General features: G+C 37.4%; 1 protein-coding gene across 1 annotated transcript in view; it reads left to right on the forward strand.

Annotated features, from left to right (window-relative positions):
* USP12 (ubiquitin specific peptidase 12) overlaps positions 1–17,836 on the forward strand; it is a 32,706-nt gene extending 14,870 nt beyond the window's left edge. The window contains exons 3-9 of the mRNA XM_064409149.1: positions 1,523–1,736; positions 4,737–4,963; positions 9,911–9,987; positions 10,167–10,250; positions 12,594–12,791; positions 14,580–14,658; positions 15,208–17,836. Of these exons, the coding sequence (XP_064265219.1) occupies positions 1,523–1,736; positions 4,737–4,963; positions 9,911–9,987; positions 10,167–10,250; positions 12,594–12,791; positions 14,580–14,658; positions 15,208–15,309 (981 nt within the window). The 3' untranslated portion in view covers positions 15,310–17,836. The remainder of the gene's footprint in view (positions 1–1,522; positions 1,737–4,736; positions 4,964–9,910; positions 9,988–10,166; positions 10,251–12,593; positions 12,792–14,579; positions 14,659–15,207) is intronic.
* The last annotated feature ends 4,586 nt before the right edge of the window (positions 17,837–22,422 follow it).

The following is a 22,422-nucleotide window of genomic DNA, read 5'->3' on the forward strand; positions in this document are numbered from 1 at the left end:
TTATGTTCATTGACTTATTTGCAGATTTGGACCACAAAGAAGCTAATAGAAGCATTTTTCCTAGCTTAAATAAAGAAAAATAATGGATGTTAAATTCATTACTTTTTAGTATGGATACATCTTAATATTTTTAAAATATGCTTCCTACTTATTCTTTGAGTCTTGGTTATTTAGAAAGTAGTTCTTCATATTTCATTTTCACTTTAAAATAGAGGAGAGTAATTAATTTTTAAGTTTTTGTAATTAAATTGCATGGTGCTCTTGTTTAATTGGGAGAGAGCAAAAAGTAGTTACTTCCCTGTTATTCCTAAGATGTGAAAGCTTTTAGTTCTTTATTGAAAGAGCCTGCTCTTAAAATACCTCTGAAGGCAGTCTTTGCTGTATAATTCTCCCCATCACAACGATAAAGTCTCAGAATTTGCTACCTATATGTGCTGCTATCTCTGTGTAACATAAATCTGAATGTTATTCCCACATTTTGCAGAATGTGTGCAATGGGTGCATGCTTCAATTTGCAGCTTGTGGGACTGCAGCTCAAAGGTTGGATTACTTGCTGAGAACCTCGTAAAGATTTTTCCCACACTTTCACTGTTGGATAATAGGTTCCACTGGAGGAGGGCAGCTTAAAATTGGAATGGCTTTAGCCACTGGTGGCTCACCATGCCTTGACAGGAGTGGTGGGGATGTTTGCAGTGTTGGGGTGAGCTGCAGACAGTGCCAGTGACCTCAGGGCCCTGAAGGAGTCTGAGGAGGGGGACATCTGGAGTGTCCCAGCTGGAGTGTCCTGGTACAAAGTGGGTTATGGACACTTTTCTTGCTGATTCTGCTTTCCTCCTTCAGTCCCGTGGCTTGTCTCCTTCAAAGTGTGCACGTCCCAGTTGTGTTCTCTTTTCCCTTCAATCTTGATTTCAAGCTTCCAACTGCCATAGCTTTGAATCCTCAGCAGGCCATGTCACGTTGGCATTCAGGAGTTTCCTTAAACAAATCTTGCCACCCTGGAACGAGAACTGAAAATGTAGGAGCAGGTTAAAGTAGTTATTTTGGACTTTGATGACAGCTATTAAGATTTGGAGAATCTAATTCCTGAAGTGTGTGAGGCACTCTCCATTTTTATCTGAATTTCTTTGCAGTACAAGGTCATGCTGTGCATGTTCATTGCTGTTGTGACTGATGTGTGGTAGACAGATATTTTTACCTGAGCATATTTTGGGATTTGTGACATTGGGGGTATTTTTTTAACATTTTGACCCAAATAGATGTAAAATATTACCAATAAGTTAAATTTTAAGTGAGGCAAAATTAAACAGTATTGTTCAAATTAGCCTAGGGTTTTCATGCACTTACATACAGTGTACTTGGTAATCCTTTGTGCATCATCAATTTATTGTTCTACCTTAAAGTCAGGAAGAAATGACTTGCAGAAAATAGACCCCTGCTTATGCATTCTCTTACAGCTTGGAATTACTTTTACCTCTCTACAGCAATGCAATGCAAACTCACAGATCTCTCTCTTATTTTGTAGTTCGGGAATACGTGCTACTGCAACTCCGTTCTCCAGGCACTTTATTTTTGTCGTCCATTTCGAGACAAAGTCTTAGCGTACAAGAGTCAGCCAAGAAAAAAAGAGAATCTCCTTACATGCTTAGCTGATCTCTTCCACAGTATAGCCACCCAGAAGAAAAAAGTTGGAGTAATACCTCCCAAGAAATTTATAACAAGATTACGAAAAGAAAATGGTAAGTTTTTTTTCTTTTTCTTTTGTAATAATTATAGCAATTATGGTTTAATTCTGAAGCTGACATAGTGCATACCAGCTAAATGCCTGTGTATTTGTGCTCTGTAAAGTACCCATTTAGAAAGTGCTCTTGGTGCTGTAGTATAAACAAGAGGTGGCCCCAGGATAAGGGTGTAACCCTGGAGCAGTTTTGAGGGGGAATCCTTGTCTCTCTCTCTTCAAATAGAGCTAAAGTGTATTGTCATATTGTCACTATCTGCTTATGAAATTGCTTGCTAGTTTTGTTTCTCTGGAGTTTAATATTTGTAAAACCAAAGTTCACTGTAAAACCTTTGTTCTTTGTTTAAGATTATTTTTTGAATGGAGGAATCAGTCTCCCAGAGTCTGTGGAAAGATTTGCCCATAAGAATCTAGATTAAAGCCCCCCACCTTTTAAAATTGACTTAGAATTTATGCAATATGTAACTTGACCTACTTTTAAAACCACTAAGTAGTGGCAAATTGTTTGTTTTCTAAATGTCATTGTTATCCTAAATTTCAAGAGTTTTCTAGGGATTTTTCACATTTTTTGTTTCTTATCTGCAGGACTAATTCTTCAGTCTGTTCTAGAAAATTATTTTATGTTAAAATATAAATTAAGCCTTTTAATCTGCTACTCAATTTGGATACATTTTTATAAAAACACAACTTTTTTCCTTAAGAATTAGTTACTACATTTAAATAAACTGTATGAGATACCACGCTTAACACTGCTGCAATAGATGTGTTCATACTGTTGCAGTCTTTTCCAAGACCGTGAATACAGACTGAAAAAGCATTTAAATGATGACTATCTCCGTTGTAAAAACAAGAAATAAAATATTATGATGACATTCTTAGTTTGACATGGCTCTTCCAGCAAATGCACTCCATGAGCTGTAATGATATTGTTAAAAAAAAAAGCTCTTGGGTGCTGTACAGTCACTTGCCTGTGCAGAGTAGAAAACTCATTCCCTTCTTTGGCACGTATACTCGGGTAAGTGTGCTTGTGTTTGATACATTTACAGAAACAGTTCATTATAACAAATGCAGAGGATCATTCAGATGGAAAGCAGAAAGCAAACCACAGGAGCCATTAAGTTCATTATAGAAAGTGTTCTTTGTAATGTGTAATTATGTCATGCCACTAAAATTTTACCCAGAGCAAGGCCATTGGAAAACCTTCAGTAGAGAAGTCAGATGTGCAAGTTCAACCCTTGTACTTTTGGACCTCTTTAATGATGATACTCTCATCTTTTGTACTAATAAATAGCTACATTCAGGCTGCAATTATGTGCTTATCATATATGCTATTAAGTGCTTATTGGAAGGGTTTATAATTTTGAACCTTAAAGAAGAGTTAGTTTAAGAACCAGGTAGGTGTGCAACACCAGTCTAGAGTCACTTCAGTCAGTATCCAGCTATACCAGGGTGATAACTGAGGACACAGTCTTAAGGTATTCCAGACTCCAAAGCTGCTGTTCCATCTGTATTTGCAGTGTCTGAATACAGCATGCATGTATTATACATCTCTGAACTGGAGAGGGGCTTTTCACCCCCTGTGTAGTGACAGGACAAGGGGGAATGGCTTTAAACTGAAAGAGGCCAGGTTTAGATTAGATATCGGGAAGAAATTATCAACTGTGTTGGTGGTGAGGCACTGGAATAGGTTGTCCAGAGAAGCTGTGGATGCCCCATCCCTGGAAGTGTTCACAGCCAGGTTGGATGGTGCTTTGAGCAACCTGCTCTTGTTGGAAGGTGTCCTTGTTCACAGCAGGGGAGTTGGAACTCAATGATTTTCAAGATCCCTTCTAACCCAAGGAATTCTGTTTCTCTATTAATGACCTTGAAGTTTAATTGCCTGGGAAGCAGCTGCTGGCTTGAAGTCAGCTGGAGGTGTATTGTTGTATTTGCATAAAGTTCTTCTGATTGTAAAGTGAACAATCTGTAGCTTTCACTTTGCTGTGGTTAGTGCTTATTACTGACTGGGCACTCAGCCCTGACAGGCCTGTGGTACTACACTGTGAAGAACCTCTGAAGTCTTTTACCTCAAGAGACTTGTAGCTCTTGCCCTGCCTTGATTTACTTGATTAAATAAAGACCTTGCAATTGGCTAGATTGAACTCACTTGTCTCAAAAATAGCGTGGTAGTTCATTAAATAAACTACATGGTTCCTACTCTTGCCTGACCTATTGCACTACTTAACCTCTCCAAATGACCTAGATTAGCATCGGGGTTTCCCTGCTTAGCTAATAACCCTGGACCTTTTTTTTTCTATTTGAAGTTTATTCCTGGTCAGGTGAATGGCTGTAAAGCTTCCCTGGCGTGCCTGTATGCATTTCAAAACTTTAACTTCACTGAGTGTCTTTTTCATTCATCTATCCACTCCTGTACACTGAAAACCTGTCTCTTAGAACATTCTTAGATTGCCAGCAAAGTGAAGTACTTGCACATTAAAAGACTTGTATGATATTAGCTGGGGATATAGAATGCTGTTTAAATAGGCAGGTAAATTTCCTCTCAGCAATTCCTGGTCAGAGAGAAAAGAAGTAACAATTACTGAATCTGTGTTATCCAAGACACTGATCTAAGCTTGGCAGAAATAGCATAGCCGCTGTAGGAGATCCAGTGGCATCTGGAGGCTGGGCAGAATGTCCTGTACCAGTTCTGTGGCACTCCACATATACCTGTGTTTAGGCCATTGAATTGTGCCCTGGTTTTCTTGCAGTGTGGTTCAGTTTGCGGGTAATTTCCATCAGCTGAGTGATTTCTGTCAGAGCAAGCTGACTTGCTGTCCCCTCTTCCCACGCCCTGTGTTTTTGGCTTAGTTTATCAAGTAGGCATTTTGGGTTAGTGTTGTATTGCCGGGAATGATTCAAGATGTGAAATCAAGGACTGGTTTGGAAATCTGACTCTCTTAAAAACCTTTCTGTAGTGCAGCACTAACTGATCACTTAGTAAGCCTTCTGTTTTACCTCGCAGAGCTTTTTGATAACTACATGCAGCAGGACGCACACGAGTTCCTGAACTACCTTTTGAACACCATCGCGGACATCTTGCAAGAGGAGAGGAAGCAGGAGAAGCAGAACGGGCGCGTGCCCAATGGCAGCGTGGACAGTGAGAGCAACAGCCCGCCTGAGCCCACCTGGGTGCACGAGATCTTCCAGGGAACGTTAACGAACGAAACCAGGTGTCTCACCTGTGAAACTGTAAGTTCTCAGGTGCTTTGGAAACACAAATGCTGCCACGTTTCAGAGCTGCGTGCTCCACGGTTCATTTATCCCAGCAGACCAAGATATTGGTTTCGTTCTTCAGTGATCTTTGCATTTGTGTGAATATTTGTGGTTTTTCTTTGTTAGTAAGAACATTTCAGCAGCTCATACGTGAACTGTAGGAAGAGACATTTGGTCAATATTAGGAAAATGCCCAATTGGATGTTATATCATTGTGATCATAATCACCTTCAAAATTTAGATCAGGAAATCCTAAAGTGGTGTATTCTTAAACAGAATAAACTCTATGATTTAAGGGTATGAGGTTCTTCTTAAATTTAATGTCTAAGTAATTAATGTCATGCTTACTGATACATCTCATAATTAAGTATTATGAATCAGTTTCCATGGATTCCTAGTTTTTAAATTTAAAGCCATTGAAATCAAAACACTAATGGTTGGCTTTTGGCACTTTGATAGTAGACTGGGATTCTCAAATAACATACCTTCATGTTCATGGAAATTAATCCTTCCCTAAATGTCTGTCCACAGGAATTCTTCTAATACTACACCCTGAGAAATAAACTTTCTCTGAGTATGCTATACTAAAATATTTTTGAGAAGTTCTACAATAAGAGAAAGAATGAGTTTCATAAAAACTTAAAATTGGATTTTACCAGCTTGAGAAAGAGCAAAAGCAGAACAATTTGAAAATGACAGTAGTTCTGTCATGGTCTCTATTCCTTAGAGATTATAAAAAAGCTAAATGATTGTGGTTTTTCTCTAACTTCATGCCAATTTTCTTTAACTTAATTAGGTAATATAGATATGTCAGCATGACGTTGGAAGGGAGGAATTAATCAAATCTGTATATTTGTCATGTAATTTTCTCAGTCTTCTAGAAATACCCATCTCTTTTATTTCAAAGAAAAGAGCTTCTTAATGTCATGTATAATGTAACTGCAGATTATGAGTAATTTAGGTCCTCATTCCACGCTACCATCTTTTTTTTTCTGGCAGATTTCCCCTCCCTAATAAGTATTTCTTGGCAGCTGTCAATTGTTTCTCTTCCAGTTCTTGAGCTGTTCCTTTTTTTTCCCTTGAAACATGAGTTTAGCCTGTCTTTTGACACAACTGGCATCATTACCTTTCCTCACTGTGGTATTATGAATTGCTGCTGTCAGGATTTTGATCTGGGTACCATCCTTAATGCAATTTTAAAACACTGATATGCTCTTTGCCAGCATATTTTATTAGCTATCAGGTCTGTCACAGTTTTGAGAATTCTACTAACACTGCTTAGGGTTTTTTTTTTTGTATTAGCTATAGCTAATAGAAATATTCAGGTATTGCTGAACAAGACAATAGTCTGGAAACTCTTTTATCAGTTTGTCTTTTTAGTATATCAGCTTATGTCTAAAATACAGTGACTTGGAAATGAACACTTAGAAACACATTTGGACACATTGGTAATACTACTGTGAATTTGTCTTATTTTTAAAAATACTGAGTATATATGATTGTTTTGATGCTTATTAGAAGCTGTTGGTATTTAGATTCTTTCTGTGTTTAGAAATATAAGTTAAAATGTTATGAGTGCTTGGAGATAGCTCATGTACAAGATTACAATAGTGGATGAATTACTGCTTCTTAATGACAAGACAATAGCCCTAGTATATTTTTAATTTGTATTGGAAAATTATTGCATATTTAAATATAAAGTATAACATATATCTTTGCTGAAAGTGACAGTCATTATCTTCTAATTGGACAAACCTCCTCAATGTTCCTAAAATGAGTAAAATTTTATTGTGATTTTGGTTGTCCTGGCTGTGGAAAAGAGCATCCTTCCAGATGCACTGTTTCATTAGCCCATCTTAAAGATAAAAATTGAACTGTCTAAAGATGGATCCTCAGTTTCAGTGTGGACAGTGGAGTATAAGGAACATAGATATGATTCTTTAACAAAGATTCATCTTGTGAATCAAGCCACTTTAAGAAATGAATATGTTACAAAAGGATTGTAAGTTGTCTTTACATGTTTTTAATGTGGTTTCTCTTTGTAATGCTTTCACCCTTCCTTGATAGAGGTAGAATGATGAAGTGAATGTAGATTTTATGGCTAATTTATAGACATTAACTAGAAGTTAATTGTTTTTACGGATTTCTCTCATAGTTTAAGGAAGAATAACAGTAAACCAGAAAGTATTACAATTTGTTTCATTAAGATTAAATTTTGAACAGCTAAATGTGCCCAGTACTTCTACAGAGAAATACAGGAAATTGTCAAAACCACCATATCAGTCTCCAGGTGATGGTCTTGCTCTTGGCTTCAAATGGCATAAAATTCTTTGGCTCAGTTCTGCTTTGGACTGAGAGAAGGCAATAAGGAAAATCACAGTGTTCTCTCTCACATGAGTACTACAGAGCCTTTAGCTCTGCTCAATTTTGATTTATCTTTGTTTTTTTAACCAAGATAAATCACACACTTCATTTCAGCTTCTTTGAAAACTGCTTTCTGTTTTAGCACACATGGCAGTCTATAGCTGCAAAAGCTCTTTTGCCAGTGGGCAGATTCACATTGCCAGTGAAATTCCCAAGTGTAAGAAATAGTGGATTCTCTGAGTGTCAGCCTTGTGAGCTTTGTGTTCTGTGCAGCTTTGGTCACCAGAGTACAGCTGAGCTGTGTGGGTGCAGATGATGTCCTTGACGTGGGAACAGCTCACCATCCTCTTCAGCCAGAGCACTGGAACATCCCAAGTCCTCACTATTACTCAGATGTTCCTGTTAGGAGCACTCAGACAGCTTTTTGAGCACATCAGGGCTCAATTCTACAAGTGCTGAGGTTCTCTGATCATGCCCTTTTTTTTTTATTCTATAGATGATTGAAATATATAGCATTGCTGATTGTAGTTTGAGAAGCTTAGTGATATTTATTTGAAACCTTTACAAAAGGGGGTGAGGCTTGTTAGACTCCAGAGTGGCTTTCAGTTTTTTTTTTAATTAAAACTGTATGAGTTCATGTTAGAAAAATTTGTTCAAATACTGAGGCTCACAGAATCTTAAAAATTAAGAATACCAATTTATCAATCACCAACATAAATGGAAAAAAATCCACTTGGCTATTCTTGCAATAAAGCCTTTAATGGATCTCATGATCCTAAGTGCACTGTGCTGGCTAACCTGTGTGAGGTGTTTTAAGGCCATATTATCACAGAGAATGGAAATTGTTCTTTTACAAACTTCTGTTTTCAATACCAATCTCTTTTTAACCAAGTAGAACACATCCCTTCCCTCCTCTCCATTGCCCTTACAGCTTTTGTGTGGGATAAAGCTGCCTGTGAAATCTGTATTGTTTCGTGTAATTTTCTTTGATTAGACCAAAAGAGGAAGAATTATCTAATTTCATGTCTGAATAACACTGATCACATGACTCCCTAATTCCAGCTGTCCTAGCTGAAGACTGCAGCAGCAGAGTATTTTCTAGAACTGATTTTTTTTTTTTTCTGAGTCATTCTTAATCCCCAGTTGCAATGATTTCTACCAGAGTTCTTCATGTTATAAATGCAGGTCTGATAATTCCAGGAGTGATTTGCAAGGGGATATTTTGAAGAGTTGACCACACAACTAAACCATGATACATTCCTGAATACAGGAAATGTGCAGCACGCTGAAGATGCACGTGGCTTTTTTTCCCACTCTGAACATTTTGGAAGTTTTCCTTATGTGTTCTGTGATCTCTAAAAGTATAAACACTATACTTGAGCATTTGAATATTGCAGTTGAAGTCATGTGTACTGACATAGTGGCTTTATTTAGATGCACACTTAACTCTTGGAAAGACTAGGGGCAGAACAGTGGGAGCCCAGTCTTCTCACAGGTATTAACAGAAGCTTCCAGCTTAATTTCCTGGGTGTTTGGATTTGCCCTGTGTTTTTAATGCTCAAATATGGTTGTCTCAACCATCTGCTTTTTTCTTTTTTTCTCCATGTACACTGCCCTTAAGAGCTGTGTGTTTCTCATCTCTTGATTATCAGAAAGCAACTTTCTACTTTTTTTTCCATTCTGAGTTGAAAAGGGACCATAAATCTCGTATGTTTAAAAGATCAACTTACATTATTTTCCTGTAGCCATTTCACTTTTCCTGCATTCAGTCAAGAAACTGCAGCCAGGTGTCTTTCCTAAAAGCATTTAGTTCTGTATCTGGGCAGAGACCATTGTCATGACTGTCTGAGTATCTTTAAGTACAGAGAGGACACACTAGCAGGCAAAAGTTAAGGTTGCACATAACTGGTTTTTAAAACTTCAATAACATCGTTGGTTTTCAGGGCAGCTGTGGATTTTTTCATTTGTCAGGATGTGTGGTGGAATTTATTCTCTGCTTCTAGAATGTGCTGTTTTACTTTCTTGTTACTCTTACATTTTTGTGAGAATTGGCTGCTATTCTGCCTCTGCCAGACCAAGCCCCTAGCTCTCATTTGCCAAATTTACTGTGCTGCTCCTTTAAGAGTATGAGTCTAGCCTGGAAGAGGCTTCAAAATATTCATGCTGTTTATTAGATACACTATGGCATGCAAATACTTAACTTTCAGTTCAAGAGAGTCAGAAGTGAGAGCAGTAAGAAGAAGAGTCACAGTGATTCTGTTCTTTTGGAAAATCTGAGGTGTAGAAGAAACTTGGCATTAATATAACTGATCTGAAATCACAGCATAATGACAACTGGCATTATATACATCCAGAGACTCATATACACTTCACCCTTCTTGAAAAAAAAATCAGAAAATACAGCCAATCTCTGAAATGAAAAAGCCACTTGCAAAAATTTTTTAAAGGATATTATAGGGTAAAAGATGCATTCTGTCAGTAGAAAATGGTACTGAAAAACAGAGGCAAATTAGTATAATTTGTCTTAACTGTGTTCTGTTGGGTCTTCTTTTCATGCAGGTAAGCAGCAAGGACGAAGACTTCCTAGACCTTTCAGTTGATGTGGAGCAGAATACTTCAATCACTCACTGTTTAAGGTAGGCAGAAAAATCCAAATTTTTGTGATTTGCCTTTGCCTGTTACCCAGAAAGCAGGAAATAAGCTGCCAATTCTATCTTATGTAGATTGGAGTGTATTGTTATGATGAAATTGTACATTTATGTCGATATTTCATATAAAAAAATTAGTGTTTACAGCTTTTTTTTTTTTTACTCAGGGGTTTCAGCAACACAGAAACTCTGTGCAGTGAATACAAGTATTACTGTGAAGAGTGTCGCAGTAAGCAAGAAGCACATAAAAGGTACAGCACAGCTGGGGAAGGAGACAAATAACCCATGCATTCAGTGAAAATACTCTGGTACTACTTCTGTGTGTGTGTGTAAAGGAGAGAACACCCTTTTCCCCTCATTTTTCCACTCTTCTTCCACTTAAAAGTAACTTGCCTTCATTTCTCTTGCTAGAATTCAATGTGTCTCTTTCCACGAGTAGTGAGAATCCATATAAAGCATTTTGGGACTCCTTTGATCATTATTTATTTTACAAACAAGAAAATGAATAGTCTTAAGACTAAAAAAAAGTTAAAAAGCCAAGTTAAAACAAGCTGTTGGAGACTAATCAAAAGTAATTGGCAATGATGAAGCCATTGATTGCATGTGACTTTTTAAACTTAGTTTTGTTTTGAAAATGAAATAATTTTTCCAGTTACTGAAAGATTCAGCTTGATAGCACTTTTTGTAACTATTGTTGTTAACTGAGTTTCTGATTTCTTAAATGTGTTTAAGATTAGTTTTAATTAATTAGTTTTGGTTAGTTGTACTAAACTGCTTGACAGTGCTCCTGAAAATCATCAGCTCTGCGGAAGCCTGAAATCCATTATGCTTGTTTAAAAGCAATTCTTGTCTGCCTAATAATTCTAGTCTTGTTTACACCTTTGAAAAACCTGTCAATTTGTGTGCTGTGTGGTTATTTATTATCTGAGAAGGTATTTGGCTGAAGGAGTGGGAGCTCTGACGTGCTCTACAGGTTAGACCACTGCTGCTGGTTATTTGGTTTGCCACAGATCACACACACAGCTTTTGCATATCTCATCTGCCAAGTCTGCCTTCACATGTTGCCTAAGCTTACTAATTGGTGTCTGCTAGAGGTGGTGACTCCAGGCCTGTTTTCTGTTGCCTGAGCTCTTTTTGTGTGTGGAAGGTAATGTGAGCCATGACCAATATAAATTGTGTTGACATAAATCTGTACTGTAGGCAGTTCCGTGGCAAAACACAGCTTTGATTGCTTATATTTTGGGTTTCACGGGGGGCATAAGTTCAGTTTCACTGCAGTCATGTTCTTCTTCCATCTCTATAAAACAGTTTATCTGTGGTGGGGACTACTCAGCTAGCAAAGATGGTGTACCAAATTTCTTCACCACTGAAAGAGCTCCAATTACCAAACACAGTTACATCATGAGGAGAGGACCTAGTTTTGAAAAGAGAGCAGAAATTGTAGCCATAATATAATAAAAATGTAACTCACCCTAAAAAATAGTTTTTGTTATCTTTCTGCCCTGCTCCAGCTGTTTTCATGTCCTAGTTCCCTTGTGGGCAGGTGAGTTACCAAGGAATTTGTCCACAGCTCCCTATCTTTTGAAAACGGGTTGTCTTTTACAAATTTCCTGATATTCTGAAAGTGTGGTCTTAACAGGCATGTCTGAAGCCTGGGCTGTATTGCAGAGACTTTTGAGTTGCCTTTTGGGGCTGAAAGTTTGGAAAGTCAGCGCTGTGCTGGTCTAAGGGACATGGCTGTGCCAAGAAGCAGAGCTCTGTTGGTTGCTCTGTTAAGATGGGCAGATTGATTGCCCAAAATTTGGAAGTCTGTGTTTGCTGCCAGGCCAGCTCTGGTTGGCTGGGGAGGATTTGTAGGCACTGATGTGAGATCTCAGTACCTCATGCTAGGGAAAGGGGCTATTGAGCCCTCAGTAGAACTGGGTCCCTTTCTGGCTCTGACTGCTGTAAAACATTGCTGCAACATTTGTACGAAATTTTTGTGCCAGAGCTCAGCCTTATCTTGTTTGGATAGCAGGAGGTAGGTGCATAACAGTGGGCTATTTGTGTCCCTTGGAAATTTTAAATGAATGCCTTGGAAAAGAACGGCTAGGAAAACTTGGAGTAATACTTATGTGACAAAGTGGTGTAACAAAGCTTATTTTAAAGAGCTTGTTTGACTTGGCTGATTTACTGGGAAATTCAGCTGGAACAGGGCCTCTGAAATAGCTCTGTTGCAAAACCTGCCCTGTACATCAAGTGGGATGTAGGTTTTGCTTTTGGAACTCTGGAAAGCTATGAGTAAATAAACTTAAAAATTGAATTCTGTGCTATGTGATCTTTATGTCTAAATTGTTATGTGAGCTCATCATAGCTGCTTTTATATACTATATCTTACTGTTTTAAATACATTTTTGGTTCTCTTTTAGTTAAAAATCTTCCTTTAGTTTAGCAACACAAGATACTTTTAAACAGAATTATTTTGGTTTCTTTTAATGCTTGCAATGGTTTTTAAAGACTTCAGTAAAACAAGTTTTTTGTTTGTTGATACGACTGAATGTTTAGGATGAATATTGGAAACACTGTTGGCTTTTTGGGTTTGTTCTTTTTTTCAGGATGAAAGTAAAAAAGCTGCCTATGATTCTAGCTCTCCATTTGAAGAGATTTAAGTACATGGATCAGCTGCATCGATACACAAAACTCTCTTATAGAGTAGTTTTTCCTTTAGAGCTTCGTTTATTTAACACCTCAGGAGATGCCACCAATCCTGACAGAATGTATGACCTTGTTGCTGTGGTAGTTCATTGTGGAAGGTAATAACTCTGTTTAAGCAAGGGATTTTTTTATGAGCGTAACTGTGCTTAAAAGAACAACACAAAGCACCCAGTGTCATATAAATCAATAGCAAATAAATAACTTTTGAAAAGAAACTTATTTAAGAAAAAAATGATGTGGGGAAAAGCTATCAGTCCCGACAGAAATTATGGCTTTGTTGCTTTGAGAGATCATTGTGAAACATGGCAACTGTATTTCACATTACTGATCTTTATATGAACTTAACTGTGTTGAAAAAAAAACAACACAAAACACACATTATCATATAATAGTATTTAAAAGCAGTTTCTAAGGAAAAAAGCTTTCTTAGGAAGGAAAGCATTATAGAAAGATTAATTTATAAAGCATTTCCTTTAGAGTGTGGTTTTTTTCTTAAGGCTTGAGCAACGTTTTCTGAAATATATCCGTATATTATCAGTTTTGTTGATTACTTTGTTTCATTGCTTTCAGAATAGCACTGTTAGATTTGTATTTGATTTTGCTATATTCAACAAATGTTCTTGTGGCTTCAAGGCTCAAAACCAGCTTGTTCTACAAACTGCTTATTGAGTGGATAAAAGCCCCAAGCTGAAAACTTGAAAATTACAATTTGACATCTAGAATCATAGAATAATTTATGTTGCAAGGTCAAATACTAAAACTCAAAGCAGGGTAACTTTGACATTAGATTAGGTTGCACTGGTCACAGTTTCATAACTAGGAATCCTAATTTCCATTTCTCTTTGGGCAATTTACTCCACTTATTCAGTCTTTACACAATGACTAAAGAGTTGAGATAAATAGATCTCAAATTGGACAATTTTGGAAAATAAGCTGTTGTGCTGTAGGTTTCTGGGACACACTTGTTCTGGATGATAAGGGAAATTCTTTCTGGCCATTCTGACCATTTCTGCCTTCTTGGGGACTACTCTGTTCTCGGAGCCATGGGCAGGAGGGAGATGCCCATGCTGTTTTCATGGTGTTGGTGATCTGGTGCACAGACATCTCCCTCAGGATGGCACCTTCCCTCTCTGACCTGGACACAAGAGCCATGGGAGTGCTGCTGGCCAGTTACAGCAACTCCACAACTGCTTTAACTCGGTTGTGCACTCTCACTTGTAAGGTTCAGCTGTTTCAGAAATGGTACTTTTTCCTTACTGGAAACCTGATGAGAAATAAGACAATCCTAAAGACCTGGTGGGTTGTTTTTTCTGGCATAGTCGTGGAGAAATTTCTTGTCTGCCACAACTGAAGAGGCTAAGCATTGTAACAGTTTTAATTAGGAGCCCTTCTCATTGCTGAGCTCCTTGAGACTCCCAAGCTGCCCATTTAATTCAGCTTCTGTTTACACTGGACCAGATACAGAGACTGTATCTGGTCCACTGTAAACAGAGATAGGCAGCAGCTCTACAGGCTTTTTTCTTTCTGAAGATCAGAAATAGTTTGGGATCTGTTCTGTCTCCATGAAATATCAGAATGCTTTATTGATTTAACTTCTCTGTCTCTGTTTAAGATTTCATTTATGTTTTCAGTGGCTGTGCTGGTCATTCCTTATTTGAAATTGTAATCCTTTATTTAGCATAATAAGTAAGACTGTATTACGAGGATGATGTAAGTAGAGAGTAAAAAAAAAAGACAAGACACATCAAAACAGAAATTGTAGTGGTAGCCATTTTAATTACTGTTAAGTATTCATTTTCTACAAGAAAAATAATTTAAGGGAATGCTTCTCCACATATATAATATATGTGTTATGGTTTATGTTCTTTCCTAATTTTATTTTACAGTGGCCCTAACAGAGGACATTATATTGCAATAGTGAAGAGTCATGATTTTTGGTTGCTTTTTGATGATGATATTGTTGAGGTAAGCCCAACCAGAGCACATGCACCCCCCTTGTGGATCTGATTATTTAAAGTGGAGTGACTGGTGTGCTGATGAAAAGGAGCTTCAACCCCAGTCTAAATGAGCAATAATTGTGTGTGCAGAGCTGTGCCTTATAATTTGACTGTACAACACTTCGAATTGCATTTAGGCTTTTGTACTTAAAAGAAACTCTTTTGTTTATGACCACTGTCTTTCACCATTGTTTAATAAACTTTTCTGTGGCAAGAAGGCAAATAATGATATGGATGAATTGGGTTTTAGCTTACAATATGTAGGAACTTAATGCAATAGTTACAACAACACTTAAAAATTTATATATGAAACATACATAGCTGCTGCCCTCTGTGCAGTTGATGGCTGAGGGGAAGCTGAGACATAACAAGTTTTAAGAATTATTTGGATTTTATTGTTTTATGTAATTATGTGAAAGTTAATTTGGTTTGACAGTGACTTTTAGAGTGCAGCCTAATGTTATGTGGATATTATGCAAGACATTCCTACTTCAATTTTTTGTGTTTTTACATCCAGAAAATTGATGCACAAGCTATTGAAGAATTCTACGGGTTGACATCAGACATCTCCAAGAACTCTGAGTCTGGCTACATCCTCTTCTATCAGTCTCGGGACTGAGGGGGAGCTGTAGTGAAGAGAGATTTTTGTGTCTCACATCTTCTCTTTCCTGGAATGGAGCAAGCACTGAAGAGAAGGAAAGCAGGGAGCTCTAGGGGCAATAGCACAGTTTGCACACAACTAAGAAAAGAGTTTGGGGTTCTTAAAATGTTTGTACCATTTTCATTTTATTTGCTCAGGTATCATGCTGACTGCACATCTCCACTGCATCCCATAAAAGCAAAAAGAGAGATACCAGCCACTCTTGCAGGAGCTTTCCTTTGGGAATGCCATCTCTGTGGTCCTAGTTCAAAGCCCATTGAAGCCTTCCATGGACTTCAGTGGCCTTTGGATCAGTTCTCACTGTGCTGCCAGATTGGTGCAGTTAGGAGCGTTAGAAATCTGTATTTCATACAGACTTTGTGTATAAAAGGTAAAGGATTCCCTGTGAAGTTAGTTTCCTGTGCTTAAGTTCAAAAGAATGAGGTTTGGAAGGTTAACATGTTAGCAAAAAGTTATGTCTGGGCCCAACTCAATTGCCTTCTTGATGGAAGTGGTTGAACTGAAGGTTCAGGTGTCAGGGAGGCAAGGATGCTTTGCTTCTCTGGAGAAGCTTACATTATTTATAACGTGTGATCGGGAACAATCAGTCAAGGTTATGGCTTTTCATCTCCGTATGGGGAAAGATTGGATTTGTAATAGTTTATTTTTTATTTATAAATTATTGTAACTTAAGATCTTGTGTATTGTCCTTCATTCTAACAAGTACTGGGAATTTTATATATTCATTTGAATTTAAACTAATTATGTTTAAATATTAAAGGAGAGACAATAAAAATTACAAAAGCAACACCTATGATATCTGAAAAAATTTATAACACAGAAGAGAGATTTCCTTCTGGGGGAACTGGTATCTAACTCAGGTACTTCATTAAATAAAATCAAAATAGACTCTTCCCATTAACGCGTAAAAAAAGTGATCAAACTGTTATGTAGAACACTTAAATGATAAGAAAATGTTGGTGCAGTGGTGGTATACCAGTCTTTGTAGTTCTTTGATGATTTGTTAATGGTTCATACTCTAGGCAAATTAGAATGATTTGGATCGAAGTAAATATTTTAAGAATATTATTTCCTCTCCTAAAAGCAGATCAACTTCTCTTAAGCATTAAGTCTGAGTAATAAGAAGAAATAGGTTTGGAATTTCATGAGACAGAGGATACCACATACCTGTAAAAGTAATAATATTTAAGTCCTATATAGTGGAAGTTTTTTTAAATTAAGCAGTTTTCCTTGCTTTAGGCTTATGAAACAGCGTTAAGAATTAAAACTTGACAGAACACCTGATCTGTAAGAAATGTGAACTATTTGACATTCTTCACTTAGGAGTACATTGTCTGACAGTAGCTGAATGTAATTTCTGGAAGGTCATTGGATGTGCATTCCAGATTATGGCAATCAGGTCTTGGATGTCCTTGTCACTCCCTTGTCAGCTAGTGATTTTTACATTACTGTAATTTTCTAAGGTTGTTTTATTGATACTCTTACAACTTTTAAAAAGAATGTCTCCTGTCTGCTGCTATAACTGACTATTTACTTACCTGTATCTTTTAGCTCAGGAAATGACTTCACCTATTCACTCAGTTGAACAAATCTTTAACAGGGTCACTAAATAAATTGGGCTATTTAGCAACTGTCATACTATAACAAATCGCTTTTGTAAGATGCAGAGTTTCTAACGCCTTGGTTTGGCTAGAATTCTTTTATAGAAGATTATGTATCATGATTAAACTACCAGCATTGTAAAGTAAAGCCTAAATATTGTGGGAAGTACAGAAAGATATGATTGGATTTTTCTGAAAGGATTCAAATAATGTTAACATCTCTTTTTGGCTTTCAATAGAAAAAGGGTTTAAGGGGTAAATCAGTTGAATAATGGTGCATGTTAGAAGGATGAAGTCCTTTGCATACTAAAGGTACAGTATTGCAAAAGAACTGTCATATTATATTACCTTTTGCTAATTTGTTTGGTCTTTTTTTCTTTTTTTTTATGTTTTTTTTGTTTTTTTTTTCTTTTGTTTTAATGTAGTTGAAAGCTGAGGCTAGTTGATAAATGTTTTATACTTTAACAAAATTCAAAACATTTTTGTTGTTTCACTGGTTTTACTCCTGCTATGTATTTTTATAAGATGCTGACTTTTATTTTGTATAGGGGTTTTGAGATAGTATTCCAAATTATATATTTCGTTTTTCTTTTAGCACAGCTGAAATAATTGTAAGTTCTTAATTAAACTGATGTCAGAAACTGCAACTTAAAACAGAATTAAAAGAGACAGAAATACGAAATATAACTGATTGGTATGTAAAACATTATAGAAATTTTTCTTGACTGTAATACAGTGAGGAGTGTGGGAAAGTTGTCAATTGTTGTAAATGGTGGAATTTATTTGCTGTGTAACTATGTAAATGTCACTTGGGATTGCAGTCCCTTATTTTGTATATTGGAGCAAAAAACTTCTATTAAATAAAGTTATGTTCTCTAAAGATACATGCTGTATCTTTTGTGGAGCCCAGATGGTCAGTCAGCTGCCTTTTTGTACTTTATAATGTTTTGAAAAAAACCCCAACTATGTGGAACTTGCTGTATTAGGCCAACTGCCCTGAGACCTGCGCAGAGAGGTGTGTTTGAGTACACTGCATTAAGTGTCTTACTCAGTGTGTTGTTAGGGAAACCATAGGGTATCAGCCGTGTTTGGGGTGGTGTGCTTCTCTAGGAATAGTTTTTGGTAAATCCTACGTCTCTGAGGTAGAAGAGAAGGGAGTGTTCTTCCTGGACTTCTCCCTTAAAAACAAATTTGTACCTTCCCACAAAACACACGTCTGAGTTACCCAAGGGATTTCTTGGATTGCCACCTTGTGGGAGGGAAAACAGAAGGAAAGAAAAATGGGATTATTTACAGCATTAACTTGTTAGAGACTGACAAAGGACTGGAGTCTAATATCACAAATACAAACTAGCTGGTTGCAGTACCCATGGATGATCTGGAATCATTCTTCACTTGGAGTCCCCTCTTCTTTTGTAATTCAAATAAATGAATGTGGGGTTTCACAAACAGTTCAGACCCTGCCATATTCATAATTGTGATGACTGTATCTGTAGTCTTTCATTGCCCAGAAATGGTGACTTTTAGGTGTTGGGGTACATGTCTGAATGGCTAAACCAAGTTGTGTTCTCAGAATTTAGTCATAAATCAGATTGCATCTCCTTAGGTGGCATTCAGGTGCTGGTAGCACATGGGGATTTGGGGCCACTTCAGATCCCCACCACAGTCTGTGCCATCTGCATGGGGCTGGCAGATTAATGTCAGATCCACAGATCTGTGTCCCTCTGGAGCAGCAGCTTGAAGCTTGGTAGGACATCCTGACTTGTTCCCTGTGGAAAAGGGTGGTGGTTTGAATCTGTGGGTTTGGTTTTTATTTTCATTTTGTTGTTGATTTGGGGGTTTTAAAAGTTGCCTGAGAGCAGTTTCTTGAAATTGTATTCATAGATGAAACCATCTCTTTGGTTTCATCTATGAATAGATGAATAGATCTCTTACCTTTATCTCTAAGGGAAGAAAACGTTTCAGAGCATGTTAATTACCTGTGGGCTGCAGTATTACACTGATGGTACTTTTGTGGCTTTTCTAAAAGTTTAAACAGTGCAGGTATTGATTGTTTGCTTCCAAAGAGTAGCTTTACTTTGTAAGGTTTCCACTTTCCCCCCATATTTGTCCGAGTTGATCTTAAGTTTGTGTGTCTTAGAAGTTCAGGGTTTTTTTTTCCCTCTTGACAATGCAATATGCACTATTAATGGTTTTGGTCTTACAAGGCTTCAAAGTCCTCTAACCTCTCACAGCATAATGTGAGATGTATAATACATTAGTCTCTTTACCTGTGAGCCTCCAAGAACTCAATTATTACTGAATTAATATTCTGCACAATCTGTATTCAAGGGTGGTTCACTTTGCAGCAGCTTTGCCACTTGATTGATTGCTATAAATGAACTGTGCAAGTCAACTACCATGCAAACAAACAAGAGCTTCATAAATACAGAGATCCCTGAAATCCATTGTTTCCAGCTTTAATGATAGAGTGTGGTAATGAGGCAGTAATGAACTTTCTTTGGTCTTTGCTAAAATATATTCTTTGGGGAACTTCTGTACTTCTATAATAATGTGTTGGGTATATAAGGAAAATTGTAGATATCACCAGTTTCGAAATGAACAGGTAATATCCTTGAGTTTCTTAATAAAAGTACAAATAAATTATATTCTTTCTTTCTCACTAGTGACTTGTGATTACTTCCTGCATAAGAGATTTTAAGGGCTCAGAAGAGGGCAAGGTACTTTGCACCCAGGTCACTGTTGTAGAACCCATGTTGGCATAATTAGGGAACTCTTAATTACAGGAGGACCATCACTTGTGTCCTTGATCTGCATCCTGCAGGTTATGTAATCCAGGAGAGAGAATGGACAGCAGGAGTCTGTCTGCAAGTAGAGAGACGTAGCTTTACAATTATTTACTGACACAACAGATGTGAAAGCAGCATTCCCCCAAAAGACAAAATATTGTATTTGGTGCAGATTTCTGGTATTTGGTGAATTTAGGGGGTGCTCAAAACATCCTGCCATTCTGGGCTTTTTCATGCCTTTGTGTGTGTGTGTTTAATTTGCTATTTCAGTCTATTTGAAATTTTTGTCTGTACACAGATATTTAAGGTTGATATGATTGTATTAATGAGTGCTCCTCCAGAAACAATTTGTGCATATATGGAGTGTAGTATTTTAGTGGTCTGATCTACAGAGATTTTCTGACTTTTCACTAGGACCCATTTGTGTATTTTCTGTAACTGATTTTAGGGGAAAAAAATAGCGAAGGTCTGAGAATATTTTATTAGTTGTAATTTTAAGTGATTCAATATCTAGGGATGCCTCTGCTCTTGAGTTCATCAGGTAAATTTGAGTGTCATCACATCATAGCACAACTTGATGTGCATCAGCTGCTTTGAGGTGTGATTGTTTGTTGTTTCAACTCTGTTTCACTGAGTGTTGTTTCGTTGCAGTGACTGCTGTGATCAGCTCTTACAAGATGTGCTAACAGCATTCAGCTCGAGTTGCCTATTTCCATGCTCACACATTTATTTGGCTTTCCGGAGGCTCGTTATCCCAATGTTGTGTCACATCCATCTTCTCTGCATCTTCCATGTCAGGAAAGATTGCCGATACACAGCCTCAGACAATGTTTGGTACATCATTGGGTTGTGTGTCAGAGATGAGATACGAGGTATTTGCATTGAAAGTATGTAGTGCTTTCTGTTTTCTTAATTGTCGTGTCTCTGGTGAAAGTATTCTTCAATACAAAAATGAAAATTGGAATAGTGGGATTGAATAAATGCAACCTTGGTGTACCCTTTTCCTCCTCTTTGTAAGGAGACTGTGAAAGACATGCAGTGTTTCTACTTAATCAAAAACATACTTAAAAAATGCAATCTTTGTTTTACAGAGGATGCCTTTTAGATTGCTTTTGAGCTTATTTAGAGTTTCATGGCATGGCATGGCACCGTTACATCAGAAGCAGGTTATGAGAAGACCTGTTAGGAGCTAGATGCCAAAGAGGTGTCACTGTAATTGCTAATCCCAGTCTGACACGACCCAAATTTTGCAGAGCAGCCACCAAGAACCTTCAGTGAATATTGTGAGAAAAACTGCATTAATCAGGACTGTACTTGCTGCATATACAATACTCTGAGACTCTCTTCCATTCCCTTTTTTTCATAAAAGAGAGACCAACCATTTTAAAGGTACAATTTCAATATTTATAGGTTGTGTATTCACTTTTTTTTTTTTTTGTCATGGGTGTTGTTTGTTGGTTTTTAATTCTGGTAACTTTTCCTGTATTGGAGAGTATTAAAGGGAGATACTACAAGTTGAGATCAACAAGTGTGCTCCACAAATATATCACAACACCAATTAGCCTCTTTTTTTCCATATTTTGCATGTATAATTATTCATAATTCACTAAAGGAGAAAAGAGACAGAAATTACTATAGCTCCTAAATTGTCTTTTGTCTTTATTAATTATTGGATTGTGTGCAAGGTGATATATATTTGTGGGGGTAAAAAAAAAAAGAAAAATAACTTGGTCATTTTTAAAATGTAGAATGCATGATAATTTTGTTTCAGTGAGTAAAGAAAATTTTTGAAAAATATAAAGCAGTGAAATGCTGCTTTTAGACAAATTTGGTTAATTTAACAATAATAGCATACCAAAAGCTTGTTAACAAGGATTATAGTGAGATGAAAAAAGCCCCAGAGCCTTGAAATCTCTAAAAACAGTGACACTCTGGCTGATGGGGCAGTCTGTATTACACCATTTGTCAGCCTGCACTGTGAGTCTGTGTGTCCAAAACCTGGCATCTCCTGGTGGCTTTGCTGTACTTCAGGTACATCTGCACACCTCAGGAGACACAGCTGTGTGTTCAGCTGGAAACTGCCACCAGGAGCACAGCTGGGATAATAGTGACAGCACTCTTAAGTGCACAAATGCCAACTTCCATTTTGGAAACTGAAAAGGAAGAATGTGAGAAGGCAGCTGCCAAGTGTCCCCCTCCCAAAAAGATAAATCTCGGATTTGTATGGGGATGCTGAGTCCTGAGTAATCCAGTCCCACTTCAGTGTTTTCCATCAAGAAAATGTGTGTGCTTCAAACAGCTGCCACACGTCTCAGGAGGTCTGGCCTGCCTGGCATTTGTCCTGCTGTGTTCTAGTGTTGCAGCCACCTACGTGAAGCGTGATAAAAACTCCTTCTTACAAAATACTCCTTGCAAAATTAGTGGTAAGCCTGGATAGAAAGCTGCCTAAACTGGTTGCCTGCTCTTCCTCTTGTGTGCAACAGGCATAGCAGCTTCAAGGGCTTAGCATATGCTCAGTGGTTTTCACAGTTGAGACATCTTGTTCTAACTTGCTCAGTTTGGTGGTTTTAACTGAGGGGCATTTTACCATCTGCTCGTGGCAATTATCTCATTGAACCATGATCTGACTCCAGTTCCCATTCCTGGCTGGGCGTGCATAGAAAACATTTCCTGATATTCTT

The sequence above is a fragment of the Passer domesticus genome, chromosome 2 (assembly GCF_036417665.1).
Source record: "Passer domesticus isolate bPasDom1 chromosome 2, bPasDom1.hap1, whole genome shotgun sequence".
Classification (NCBI taxonomy): Eukaryota; Metazoa; Chordata; class Aves; order Passeriformes; family Passeridae; genus Passer; species Passer domesticus.